General features: G+C 47.7%; 1 protein-coding gene across 4 annotated transcripts in view; it reads right to left on the bottom strand.

Annotated features, from left to right (window-relative positions):
* UPF1 (UPF1 RNA helicase and ATPase) overlaps nucleotides 1–13,412 on the bottom strand; it is a 42,603-nt gene extending 29,191 nt beyond the window's left edge. For 3 of the 4 annotated variants that reach the window (XM_084884676.1, XM_084884677.1, XM_084884678.1), the window contains exon 1: nucleotides 12,849–13,412. In XM_084884676.1, coding sequence (XP_084740802.1) covers nucleotides 12,849–13,079 — 231 coding nt within the window. In that variant the 5' untranslated portion in view covers nucleotides 13,080–13,412. The remainder of the gene's footprint in view (nucleotides 1–12,848) is intronic. The other variant, XM_084884679.1, reaches the window with a different exon arrangement.
* Nucleotides 13,413–14,104: the final 692 nt, after the last annotated feature.

The raw sequence follows: 14,104 nt of genomic DNA, 5'->3' as shown, positions 1-14,104 counted from the left end.
TTGTCCTTTTGTGTCTGGCTTATTTAACTCAGCATAATGTCTTCAAAGTTCATCCATGATGTAGTATGTGTCAGATTTCACTTTTTTTTTTTTTAAATATATTTTATTGATTCTCTACAGAGAGGAAGGGAGAGAGATAGAGAGCTAGAAACGTCGATGAGAGAGAAACATCGACCAGCTGCCTCCTGCAAACCCCCTACCGGGGATGTGCCCGCAACCAATGTACATGCCCTTGACCGGAATCGAACCCGGGACCTTTCAGTCCGCAGACCAACACTCTACCACTGAGCCAAACCGGCTTCAGCTTCACTTCCTTTTTAAAGCAAAGTAATATTCCACTACATTTCATTTATCTAGCCATGTGTCAGTGGACACTTGGGTTGCTTCTGCCTTTTGGCTGCTGTGAATACGGGTGAACAAGTATTTCTTAAGAGACCCTTCTTTCAGTTCTTTTTGTTACACACCCAGAATTGGAGCTACTGGGTCACAAAATCATTTTAGGCTTAACTTTTTGAGGAATCGCTAGACTATTTTACTCAGTAGCTACACCTTTACATTCCCACCACAGTGCACAAGGACTCCTATTTGTCCACATCCTCATCTACATTTGTTATATATTTGTTTCTGTTTCTTAAAAAACAAACAGACCTAGCCAGTTTGGGTTAGGGTATAGAGCCTCAGCCTGTGGATCAAAGGGTCCCAGGTTCGATTCCGGTCAGGACACATACCTTCACTGCAGGTTCCTCGCTGGCCCAGGCCCTGGTCAGGGCTTGTGCAGGAGGCAACCAATTGATGTGTTTCACATCGATGTTTCTCTCTATCTTGCCCTCTCTCTTCCACTCTCCCTAAAAATCAATGGAAAAATCCTCAGGTGAGGATTAACAAAAAAACAAAACAAAATAAAAACAGAGTATTCTAATGAATATGAGGTGGTATCTCATTGTGGTTTTGATTTTCATTTCTCTGATGGCTACATCTTTTCATGTGCTTGTTGGCCACTTGTATATTCTCTTCGGAGACATGTCCATTATAAAGTCCTTTGCCCAATTTTAATTTGATTGCAAAGTTTTTGTTGGATATAACTTCGAAGAGTCCCCTCTTCATCTGGTAATGCCTCTCCTGACACATACAGTGGCAACACTGGTGTGAGGCTGTCAAGAGGACTGGTACTGCTGGCTCACAATGTCCCTTGATATGAATGTACTAGACACATTCGTGTTGGTTTTCTGAAAGTGTGTGGCCAGCTCATGGCACCTGGATTTCAGTTCATGGCAGGGGGAGGAGAGGGAGGGGTGCGGCAGCATATACACTGAGTGGCCACACTATTATGATCTCTGAACGCATAATAATCTGGCCACTCAGTGTATATCCTATATAATAAAAGGCTAATATGCAAATTGTCCCCTCAACCAGGAGTTCAACCAGCAGGTAGGACAGCCAGCCACCTATGTCCCCGCCCCCTGGTCAGGTTGGCCTGACCCCACCCAGGCACAAATGAATGCACCGGGCCTCTAATACGCCCACACACACACTGACTGGCCAGATTATTATGCATTCAGAGATGGTAATAATCTGGCCACTCAGTGTATATCATGCTGCAGGAAGGGGCTGAGAAGTAGTCTAGACCAGGATCAGCCTGCAGGCCACCCTCTTAAGCTCCGAACGGTATTTATGTTTTTAAATGATTGAACTAAATACCCAACAATAGTTTCAATTTTGTTTCTTGTCCCACAAAGTCTAGTGTATTTACTATATAGCCCGTCAAGAAATTGTTTACTGACTCCTAGTCTAAAAGAACTCCTAAGATCTCTTATCAGGTAGTACAAACTTTAACATATAAAAAAAATAGCCCAGGTGGCGTGGCTCAGTGGTTGAGCATCAAACTGTGAACCAGGAGGTCACAGTTCCATTCCCAATTAGGGCACATGCCCTGGCTACAGGCTCAATCCCCAGTATGGGGCATGCAAGCGACAGCTAATCAATGACTCTCATCATGGATGTTTCTCTCTCTTCCTTCTCCATTCCTCTCTGAAATCAACACACACACACACACACACCCAAAACAAACATTCTTGGTGGTATCTGAATCTTTTCCTGAAACATCAAAATTACTAGTAGTATGTGAAATAAAAGGGAAAGTGCCCACCATCCGGGTGGCCCTCACCCTGCCCACTCCTGCCTCACATTTCACCTCCCCTGCCAGGGAGAGGGATAAGGCACCTCAGGAGCATGTGAGGCTTGTAAGGGAGTCTGACCAGCCAAGCCTGACTAGCCACGTGGCAACCCTCTCTAAACCCCCTGATCCCTTCAGGCTTAATAAGGGGCGGAAATCTAAGTCCACTTTTGGAACTCCAGGAAGACAACAGAATGTGGATCCAAGTTAGGGGTACTATCCTCGCCCCCCACTAAAGCCAAGGAGAAGTACGGATTCCCCAAGGCCCCAGGGCCCTGAGCTGCTTGGCTGGGGAGTGTGGTATGGCACTCCTCACTCACACGCCTGAGTGCAAACACTCCTAGCTCCCATAGCCCCACTCCTGCCCAGCTGTGAACTGGCAACAACACAAGAAACAAAATTGAAACTATTATTAGGTATTTAGTCCAACTGACCTCTATAGCTGGGTTGTTAGTTTCTCCCTCTACTGCCTGTAAAGTTTTAATATAACATTAACTTCAAAAATACATATGACCTTGCCCTGGCCAGCATGGCTTGATGGTTGGAGCATCAGGCTCCGCACTGAGGGTCTTGGGTTTGATTCCCAGTCAAGGGCACATACCATGGGTTGCAGGTTTGATCCCTACTCCCAGTTGGGGAAAGTGTGAAGCAACCCATTGATGTAGCTCTCTCACATTGATGTTTCTCTCTGCTCCCTCCTTTCTATCTTCCCTTCCCTCCCTTCCTTGCACGCTTTAAAAAAAATAAATAAATAAGTCAGCCCAGCCAATGTGGTTCAGTGGTTGAGCATAGACCTATGAACCAGGAGGTCAGGGCTCTATTCTGGTCAGGGCACATACCCCGGTTATGGGCACGGGTTGTGGGCTCGGTCCCCAGTAGAGGGTGTGCAGGAGGCAGCCGATCAATCACTGATGTTTCTCTCTCTCTCTCATCACTGATGTTTCTATCCCTCACCCTTCCTCTCTCTGAAATCAATAAAACATATATTTTTTAAAATCAATAGAAAAATATCCTCATTCCTCAGGTAAGGAATAAAAAAGAATAATTTGCTCTGGCTGATTTGCTCAGTGGAGTGTCGTCCTATGGACTAAAGGGTCCCAGGTTCAATTCCAGTCAAAGGCATATGCCCTGGTTGTGGGCTTGATCGCCAGTGTCAAGGGCATGTAAGAGGCAGCCAATCAATGATTCTCTCTCATCACTGATGTTTCTTATCTCTCTCCCTCTCCCTTCCTCTCTGAAATCAATAAAAGTGTGTTTAAAAATAATAATAAAACAAAATCCTCACAGCTTCATTAAAAAAATAACAAAATAAAAGCATTGAGGTTTTAAAAAGTTTTGACCTTAGAAACTGTAATTAAATAAGTTAAAGCACTAGAGCACATGTGTCAAACACAAGGCCCATGGGCCAAATCCAGCCCGCCAGGCCTTGCAATGTGGCCCGCACTGCGCTGTCATCACTGCACTCCACTGTCAGTTTATGACATTGTCAGTTTATGACTGTTCAGTAAACCATTCGGCCCGCGATTTAGGCTGGATTTTAGATTTTGGCCCCTTCTCTGATTGAGTTCGACACCCCTACACTAAAGAGTAGCTGGCACGGAGAAGGCCCACATCCCATGTCAGGTGATACAATGGGAGGAGTGCAGGGTGTCCTCGTCCTTAGCTGGCATAGGACTGAGGTCCTCCAAGGTCACCAAGCCCTCACTTCCAGTCAGGACCTCTGGATCCTGCTGGGCTCAAAAGGGGCAGGGCCTCCCTGCACCCATGGGCACCCTAAGCCTACCTTAGGCACCACATCACAGGGTAAACAGTTCCCTCTCCACCTGTGTTCTAGACACCCACTATACAAAGTCTATCTATGAGCTGCTGAGCTGATCAACACCCTAAGGGTTTTCTGCCACAGACAGTTCCATACACCCCACTACAGAACTCAGACGGTGAGTATCAGAGCATATGAAGAGAGGTCATTTCATTCTCACAGAGGAAAAGCATGTACATTCAAAAACTACCACTCAATGTGCTGGAAAAATACTATACCACGGTTTTTACTTCAAACTCCGTAAGCATCATACCACTCAATATGAAACAGACCTTTCTCTCCCTCAGTCTCTCAAACAGCAGGCACCAGGGGCCCTTGCCACTCACTGTCCCTTGGTCTCTGCACATCTGGATCCTGGTCCTTCAGGTCTCAGTTTATAGGGCACATCCCAGGAGGCCTCCCCTCACCCCGTCTGGGGGAACCCAGTGAGGCCACTATGCCTGTTCTGTTCCCTGCTATGACACGAGCACCCAGAACTGAGTCCACATCCCAGGAAGCCCTCATACTAGTAGTGGTTAAATCAATACTTCTCATCCAAAACACAAAGGCTGTAAAGTGATTCATCGTTTGTTCTTTTATACCCAGGATTTAAATATAAAGGAGGGAGTGGAGAATCACCTTTCCCTCAGAGTGGCCTAAGGCAGAAACCTCTGAGCCCTGCCTCAGGAAAAGAATAACAGAAGATTCAGCCTCCCCCAACTTTTGAAAAAGTTTCAAAATTAAGTAAGTACCCACATACCTGGCACCTGGATCCATTTCGCCACAACTGCTCTTTCCTTCTCACTCTGCACAACACACTTCTATTTTCCTGATCCACTCGGAATTGTGGAGCCCAGGACAAGGGCTTCCTCCCCATAATCATAATAGTGGCATACCATGGTTGACTGCGCTTTGCACATCTTATTTTTTGTTTTTGTTTTTTTAACAAATTGAAGGCAAAATCTCCCAGCAGCAAAAAGATTACGACTTACTGAAGACTCCAATGATGGTCAGCATTAGATAGCAATAAAGTATCTTTAAAATAAGGTATGTGCATTATCTTTTTAGACAAAGCTATTGTACATTTAATAGACTACAATATAGTATAAACATAACATTTATACACACTCGGAAACTAAGACAGTGGCATGACTGACTTCAATGCGGTGGTCTGGAACTGCACCCACAATGTTTCCAAGGCATACCCGTACAGACATCACGCTCAGGAGCAACACTGATTAGCACTGCTATCTAATATTCACAGGCACATTTCCCCAGTGTCCGAGTAATGTCCTTTACGGTTATTTGAATTCAAGATCCAATGAATGTCTTATTAGTGATGTCTCTTAGCATCCTCTAATCCATTTGTTTTAACCACATGAAATTGTGAGCTGACCATTTTGGATTTACAATGAAGACATGGTCCCACCCAACAGAGAGCTGGGTTCTAGATTCAAGGTACTCGCCCTCCTCCCCCTTAGTGGACCCTTGTTTGATCAGCATGCTGAGTCCACCTCTGTAATTCATTTCCATGCTCCAAGGATACTGGACATGCCCTCAGTCACCTTGGGCTGCCTCTTGTCTGCCCAGCAAAGGAGCCTGAGGACTGAGTAGGAACCCACCTCACACATATAAGGAGAAGTCAAGGTGTATCCAGAAGGCAGGACACCTCACAGGACAATGACCCACTGGACACCAGCTTAGTGGCATGAAAAGAAAAGAATGGGGCTGCCCTGGAGAGCAGGACAGGTAAACATGACAATCACATTAATGCTGGACCTCGAAGGGGTTTGGACCAAGCAAAGGCGACACTTTCTAACCAGTGAAGAATCTGATTGTGGCCAGGACCGGTTTGGCTCAATGGATAGAGTGTCGGCTTGGGGACTGAAGGGTCCCGGGTTCGATTCCGGTCAAGGGCATGTACCTTGGTTGCGGGCATATCCCCAGTAGGGGGTGTGCAAGAGGCAGCTGATCGATGACGCTCTCTCATCGATGTTTCTAACTCTCTATCTCTCTCCCTTCCTCTCTGTACAAAATCAATAAAATATATTTTAAAAAAATAATAAAATAAAATCATTAAAATAAAAAAAAAAAAGAATCTGATTGTGGAGAAAGGAAGCCCCACGTATTAGGAGGTCCTGAAAAACTGCTGACACCATTCACCTGACAGCAGCAGTAAAACCACAAAGGAGAAGTTCCCTTTTTTGTTTCTAGAAATGCAGACTAAGTACTGTAGGGCAATGGTTGGGCATCGCTAATTCTCATGGAGCAATCTCAGAAGAAAGTTGAAGTGACACTTGAAAACATTTCAGTGAAGAAAATCATAAGGGGGAGAGGAAAACCTTCATAACTGTCAACTCAAGGTAATGGATGGACAGGGTTTATTTTCACTACTTACACATTAGAGAATCTATAATAAACATTTTTACACAATATAGGTGGTGACCCGAAATCCCCAGAATCTCTATCAAATGCCCCCCACCCAAGGTGAGGAGAGCCACCTCTCCAGGCTCACCGTCATCCCTGGCAGCGGAGCTCTGTAAGGAGCTGAAGTAGATGGGCAAGTGCCATCAGTGACAAAGGGCTCAGCTCAGCAGGCAGCCTGCATCTCTTGTATGTCTAGAAGCCTCCTGGCAACAGTCCACAGGGATCCTGAGAAGCCTGGCTCAGTTGCCCAGCTTGCAAGCTGCTACTAGACAGACACATATAAAAAGGCACAGGACCCTTTGCAAGCCACAGGTCCACTCGGCCTCTCACATTTATCAGAAGCAGCAGCAGCATTCTGCTCTCAAGGAAAGCTCTTCTGGCAAGAAGAGTTCAAGGACCCCTGAGACCTGGAGACTCGGCTAGACTCACTGTCCCCTCTACTCTTCTCAAGGCCACACTCTGCTCTGGGTCCCACTGAACACACTGGGCATCATGGTTCTACTCTGTGGGCTGAACAGTTCTGCACCACCACAGCTGCCCAGAAGCTGCCCGCTCCAGCCCCATGCTCATCACTCTGGTGGGGCCACTCCATCCAGGAAGGTCCTTGCTTGCCCCTCTCAGGTGGGCCTCCAAAGAGTATGCTGACTAGCACTATCCTCACTCACTCCTCCAATCCAAGGGGAGCCTGCCTCAGCCTGGGATCCTAGACCCTGATGAAAATCACGGATAGAAAACTGTGTCTGCTCTAGTCATAACTCCTTGTGAGGACTCAGAGGCTACGAGACATCCAGTGCAGAACAAGCATATGCCCAGGAGGAGGCCTGACCACTGCGGCAGCCTGGTACCGTAGTAATTCACATATTCACTGAGTGCACGCAGCACACATCCAACCACAGCGCCGACCAAACTCCTCCTGGCCTAGGCCACACTCTTGCAGGGCAGACCACTCCCTCTTCTGGGCCCTCACCATCCCTGAAGTCAACTACAATCTGTCATTTCTAACAAAGTAGCTGCAGTTGGCAAAGGACTCGCTGTTTGCCGTGCCTGAAGATGGCACAGCGAGCAGAATTGCTGAGGGCAGGAGTCAGGGACCAGGCTGAAGAGTTTGCCTGATGGCCTGCACAGAGGGGACAGAAGTAAATGTGATGCCCAGGCCTCACTTCCAGCCTCTGAACAATCCCTGTGCAGAGTCCAGTACACGGGAAAGCACATCTCCTTAACATATGACCGGGAATGGCTGAGTAGGGGTCACCCAATTTCCCTATGTTATAGCTGTTGACCAAAGACTATAAACATGAGCAAGAGCAAAAATGGAGGAGCCCTGTCCTGTGTGGCTCGGTGGGTTCAATTTTTGGTCAAGGGCATGTACCTGGGTTGCAGGTTCAATCCCTGGCCCTGGTTGGGGATGGGAGGGGCAGAGGGGGAGGATCAATTAATGTGTCTCTCTTACATAGATGTCTCTCTCTCTCTTTCTCTCTTGCCCTCCCCCCAATCTTCCATTCTCTCTAAAAATCAATGGAAAAATATCCCCAGGTGAGGATTAACAAACAAAAAATAAATTTAAAAATGGAGAAAAGAAAAGGTGGCATGAAGGACAAATCAAAGGCAGCAAGTGACTATGGTGATGGTCAGGCATATCCCGGAAATTTACTAGAAAAACACTGACTTGCACATTAAAAATGAGAGGGCTCTACAGTATGTGATCATACCTCACTGTAGCTATTAGAAAGATGTCTTTTTCTGGTATGTGGAAGCTGAGAGAGAACTTTAGTTTTTAGTTAATATTGGTATTGCATTGGCATTAATTTTCTCCATAATCTTTCTGAATCAGGGTGAAGAAATGGGTAAATTGAGTATTAAGTAATTTTATTTATTCATCATTAACTGACACAAAACCTCCTTTTGTTCTAATTGCTAGCTAAGTTCTCAGTATCTGGAAACAAACCTGGGAAATACAACAAAGAGAAAGTGATGAACACTTCTTGGACTCCTGCAAGGTTACCAGAGTCTTATCTCTGATTTTCTCAAGGCTTGCTGAACTGCATAGTCACAAAACCAGATGGAAAAAGTCACTTTTAGGAATCCCTGAACTGTATCACTCCTCCTCTTCGTAAGCTACAGGCCAGTAAGCAGAAGAAAATATGTTTCCCTGATGGTCAAGGATATGTGGGGACAGCCTCCCATGAATTCGAAGGCAGTAGGAGTATGGTTTCGAAGAACAGATTACAACTCTTTGTTAAAGTATCTTCCCACTTGAAAAGGAAAAAGAAGCCCAAGTTTGTGTTCTCAGGACTACAACTGAGTAAGAGTCTTTGTGCACCTGGTCACCTGTTTACAGCCGCTGGTTGTTTCCAGTCGGGGCTCTCACGAACCAAGCTGCTGTACCACTCTGAGCAGCCCGACATTTGGGCAACTGCCTTGTCTCTCCGCTGGGCCACAGAGCTGGTTTTTACCTCACAGTGAGACACAACCGACATACAATAAACGACATGTTTAAAGTGTTTAATTTAAAAGTTGACAGATGTCAATGGATGTAAACACCCATATTCACCATCCCCAAGTCCCCTAGTGCCTTTTGTCATCCCTCCTTTCTTTCTTCCCTCTCTCAACCACAGACCTGCTTTCTATTACTCCAAGTCCGCTAGCACTTTCCAGAACTTCATATCACCAGATTCATATAGAGTATATACGAACAGTTCCAAGGATTATGATTTTTTTATTTATGATCACGAGAAAGCAATGCACATTCAGTACAACCATACTTTAAATTAGTATCTTTTCCTGGGCTAGTGATATGTGGTTCGATATACTCTCAAGATGCTGGACAGCTACAGCAAGATGATTTTGTCCAACTGTAGGCTAATGTAAGTGTTCTGAGCAAATTTAAGGTAGACGTGGCTAAGCTAAAGCATTTAGTAGGCTAGTTGTATTAAATGCATTTCTGAATTATGATATTTTCAACTTACAATGGGTTCAATGGGATGTTAACCCCATTGTAAGTTGAGGAGCATCTTTTCTTTTGTCAAAGTACTTTTTTCACTCAGTGTAATTATTCTAAGATGCATCCACATTGTTGCATATATTCACAGTTCATTCTTTTATTTGATTGGCTAGTACTCCCAAATCTCAGATTTTCATAATTCCAATGCTTGGAGGAAAATGATAGAAAGTTAAGAAGAAATAATTCGCCGAAACCGGTTTGGCTCAGTGGACAGAGCGTCAGCCTGCGGACCAAAAGGTCCCAGGTTCGATTCCGGTCAAGGGCATGTACCTGGGTTGTGGGCACATCCCCAGTAGGAGGTGTGCAAGAGGCAGCTGATCAATGTTTCTCTCTCATCGATGTTTCTAGCTCTCTATCCCTCTCTCTTTCTCTATATATATATAAATAATTCAACTAGTCAGATCAGAAGGGTTGCAACACCAGCTATTATTAGGCAAAGGACTTCTGAAACTACCTTTCGCTGTCCTTTGAGGGTGGGGGGAAAGACTCACAAAAGAGTCAGCTGTGCAAAAAAAAAAAAACTGTCTTAGGACACTTGGAAAGACTGTGTCCTCACCACTTTTCATCCCAGGATCTGGAGGGACCTGATAAATATCATTCATTGTCATTTCACAAACAAGAAAATAAGTGTTACTTGAACCAACTCAAGAACTCAGCAGGTGTCATTCTTGCCTGCCATTCTCTTACCCTGGCTGGGACATTCTCTCATTCTGCCTCTAAACAAACTTTCAGGTAAAACCAACTATGTAAAAAACCGGCAGTCAGGACTATCAAAAGTGGCTGCACATTGGAAAACAGTCCGGCAGCTCCTGAAGGAGTTACCCCGAGTTTCACTGAAGACACACATCCACAGAGAACCTTGTACACCAAGGTTCACAGCAGCACTATTCATAAGTAAAAGCGGGAACAATCCAAATGTCCACCAACGGATACTAGTATGTGGATTAACAAAATGTGATCTGTCCATACCAAACGGGCTACACAGCACTTGATGCTTTACAACCACTCATCCAATAAGATCAAAAGGCATTCAGAATGGGAAGGGTTTTTAGTCTCTCTGAAAGCCCCATCATACAGCTGGTTAAACTGATAACTCCTGAGGACAAACAAGAAAAATCTTTCCAAATGCTGTAGGTAGCCAATGCCACCAACTGGCAAAGAAAACAACCAACTTTTTTTCACTTTCCTATTCTAGTCACACTCTCCCTACCCTAAGTCCAGGGCCTCATCTTTGACAAAGAATATTACTCCACTCCCCCAAATACAAATCAAAAGTTAGGCTACAGGAGGATGGGTATCAGGGTTAACTACCAGTAAGGAAAAGCAGTCTCTTCTGATATCATCAGAACTTAAGTGAGCTCAACTGCAATGTTGACCTCCAGTGAAGTTTTAATGCTTTTATTCTGTACAGCTCAGTGTTCAGGTGGAGGAAGAGAAGGACATGCTCTTGATTAATCAAAAACACCAGGAACAAAACTAGAACCAGAGCTGCTCCAGGTTGGCCATTTTGTATTGGCTACAGTTAAAAAGGATTTGTAATAAAACCATTACCTTTTACAACCCTGACGGACCTCGGGCAGGTCACCCCACAAATGGTGGCACATTGCCCAACCAAGAAATTTTTTTTTTTTAATATATTTTATTGATTTTTCACAGACAGGAAGAGAGAGGGACAGAGAGTTAGAAACATCGATGAGAGAGAATAATCAATCAGCTGCCTCTTGCACACCCCCTACTGGGGATGTGCCCGCAACCAAGGTACATGTTCTTGACCGGAATCGAACCCGGGGCCCTTCAGTCCGCAGGCTGACACTATCCACTGAGCCAAACCGGTTTCGGCTCAACCAAGACATCATTATCCTAGGGCTTCCAGACACAGTGAGCACAAGTTACAGACAGCACTTCCTGGCCCATTCATACAGGAGTCCAGGTTTCATGTATGTTTAAAAGTAACAAAACTAAAACTGCTATGCCACGTTTTACAGCTGTGGAAACAGAGAAGTCTAGAGTTGATACTACAGGTATTATCATCCACCTGCAGCAGCTCATTCTTCTCTCCAGGCAAACTCTTACCTCTCTCCTTCCTCCCTCCACCACATATAAACAAAACTGGGGGGGGGGGGGGGGGGGAGAAGAGATACATACTTGCACACCTGTTCTCCCTGAAGCACCACCCATCAAATTTCTATTTTTAAGGTATCTGGGGTTAGAATGAGTCAAATGTTTTCTGCTTCTAGAAGGGACTAAAAGAAAGCCCAAGTGGGAGGCCTACCCACGGGAGTGACTCAACCAACTTGATAGACACCCAACCAGAATGCAAGCCCCCATCCCCCAGGACAGGTTTTGAGTTCACTCTGGCTGAGGAAGGGGTGGCTCCCCCACCTTGGCACTGGGTCCTCAGGCCACAGGACACCTGTGACAAGGTGAGCCTTGTCGTCTTCCCTGGCTGAGAATTCAGGAAAATAAATCCGAGGGAAGTGCCAGGCGCAGGAAAACCTGCTGAATGGAATCTGAGGTCTAGAGGATGATGGGGACATTCCCTGGGACCGCAGCCCAAGACCCTAGCCAGGCCCCGCACAGGTCCAGGAAGTGTACGCCTGCTACGTCTCATAACCCAAACCCAGATTTAAAATACCCAAGCAGCTTTGGCTAAATGTTCATATCATCAAAAACAAATTTCCGATGTAGCAGATCCATCTACGTAAAACCCACTATCACTGCCCACTGCAGGAACAAACTCAAACTTAACTTTTCCAAGGCAGGGCTATGGAGTTATGTAACACGACGGTTTCAGCAACAGGCGATGCAAGCAGGAAAAACAAAGTGCAACCTGCCTTTAGAATAGCATCTACAGGCAGCGAGGATGGGATTCCCCCCCTGGAAGCAAAAATTCCCTTTCTGCTCTAGGAGCCTCCACTCTCCCCTTGACAGAGTCCCTGGGCTTGGGGAAATTTGATCTGGAGGCTCGGTGTGTGAATGCAGAGTGCCCAGATGGCTGCGACCACAGGTGGGGGTGGGGCAGGGCTCCGGTTCCACCGAAGGGCCGGGACCCAGGTGGAGGGGCACCCAGAGACAGGTCACCCCGACTTGGCCGGAGACGGACCTAGAGCAGGTCACCTCGGACAAGCTCAGAAGAGGACTTGTGGCAGGTCACCTAAGACCTGGCCTCAGCTAGATCCAGACCCGGTCTTAGAGGTGCTCACGACAGATCACCCAGACGCAGAGACCTGGAGCAGGTCTGCCCTGCGCCCAGGAAGGAGTGCGGCAACCGGGATAGGTTACGCTGGGCCTGGTCAGAGTAGCTGCTCCTGAAACAGATAACTTCGGAGCCGGCGGGAGTGAGGGATCCGGTACAGGTTACTTGGGGGCCAGCCTGAGTCGGGGAACCGGAGCAGGTCCCCAGGCGCCAAGGCCTGGCCCGGTTTCCGGCGCCGCCATGTGCCACTCACCTGAACGTCAAGTTGTCCGGCAGCAGCGCCAGCACCCGCGCCGACCGGGACCCCCGGGCCGCCGCCTCCGGGGCCGCCGGGGCCTCCGGGAGGCGTCTGCGTCTGGCTGGGGAGGGTGAAGTCTGTGAACTCGAACTCGGAGCCTTGTGTGTCGGCGCCGAGAAGCTCGGCCTCCTCGGTGTCCAGGAAGGTGAGAGTCTGCGAGCTGGGCCCGTATGCCTCCACGCTCATGGTGCCAACGCGCAGGGCCCGCAGGCCGGCTCCGCGCTGCACTCGAGCCCGCCGCCGCCGCGCTGAGGCCTAGGCCGCAGGCCTCGGGCCGCAGCCGCCGCCTCGCCCGCGCCCCTGGACCGAACAGAAACGCCCACCGCGGCGCGAGCCGGGCCGCGAGCCGCCGCCGCCGCCACCTGTAAGCCCCTCGGCGTCGCTCCTCCGCTTGTAGCCGCCAGCCGCTCGCAGACCCCCGCAGGAACGGCCACCACTGCCGCCGGCGCTGTGCGCGTGCGCGAGCCCGACGCCAGCGCAGGTGCGCGTGCGCGAGCCCGACGTCGACGCAGGCGCGCGCGCTCACAGCCGTCGCCTCCAACCGCGCCGGGAGTAGTGCCTAGCGAGCCGACAAGACGCGCAGCACGCACGCGCGGGGGCGGGGCTTCCAACTGCCTGCGCGTTGGCTGCCGGGACACGTGGTCCCGCCCCAACCCCTGCTTCCTGGTGACCGGGCGGCGGGCTTTGGGGACTGGGGGTCTTCGCCCCCTGGGTTAATGGAGCGCTAATCGAATGCCCTACGTAGTGGAACACCCAGTTGTGGAGGCTTGGCGGACGGTGTAGCCCTCTCTCTCAGAGACGTCCCCTGTAAACTGGGGTGCTTGCACAAAAATAGGTATTCAGTGTGCATTTGTTGAATAAATGAATCAGGAACTTCCTTAGCACAGAGCCTGGTGCTCGGAATGGTGCCTGTTGGCTCGGATAATAATATTAAGAGGCAGGATATAGCAAAGTGATTGGGAACACTTGCTCTGGGGTGAAATCCTGACCTGGCCACCTACCGGCTGTGTGATTTTGTACAAGTGACTTCACCTCTCTGAGCCTCCAGTTTACTGGGAAAGGGAAATAATAACCATTAAGATGGGATAAAGAATAAATGATGCCAGGGACTGTACAAAGTACTTAATAAACATAATCTAATTTAATACAGTATTAGTTGAGTGTATTTTATAGGCTAGGAAAATGTATAAGAAGGTTACATAACTTGTGGG

Source organism: Pipistrellus hanaki (assembly GCF_964339955.1).
Source record: "Pipistrellus hanaki genome assembly, chromosome: 5".
NCBI lineage: Eukaryota > Metazoa > Chordata > Mammalia > Chiroptera > Vespertilionidae > Pipistrellus > Pipistrellus hanaki.
This window is presented reverse-complemented; position numbering and strand designations above follow the sequence as displayed.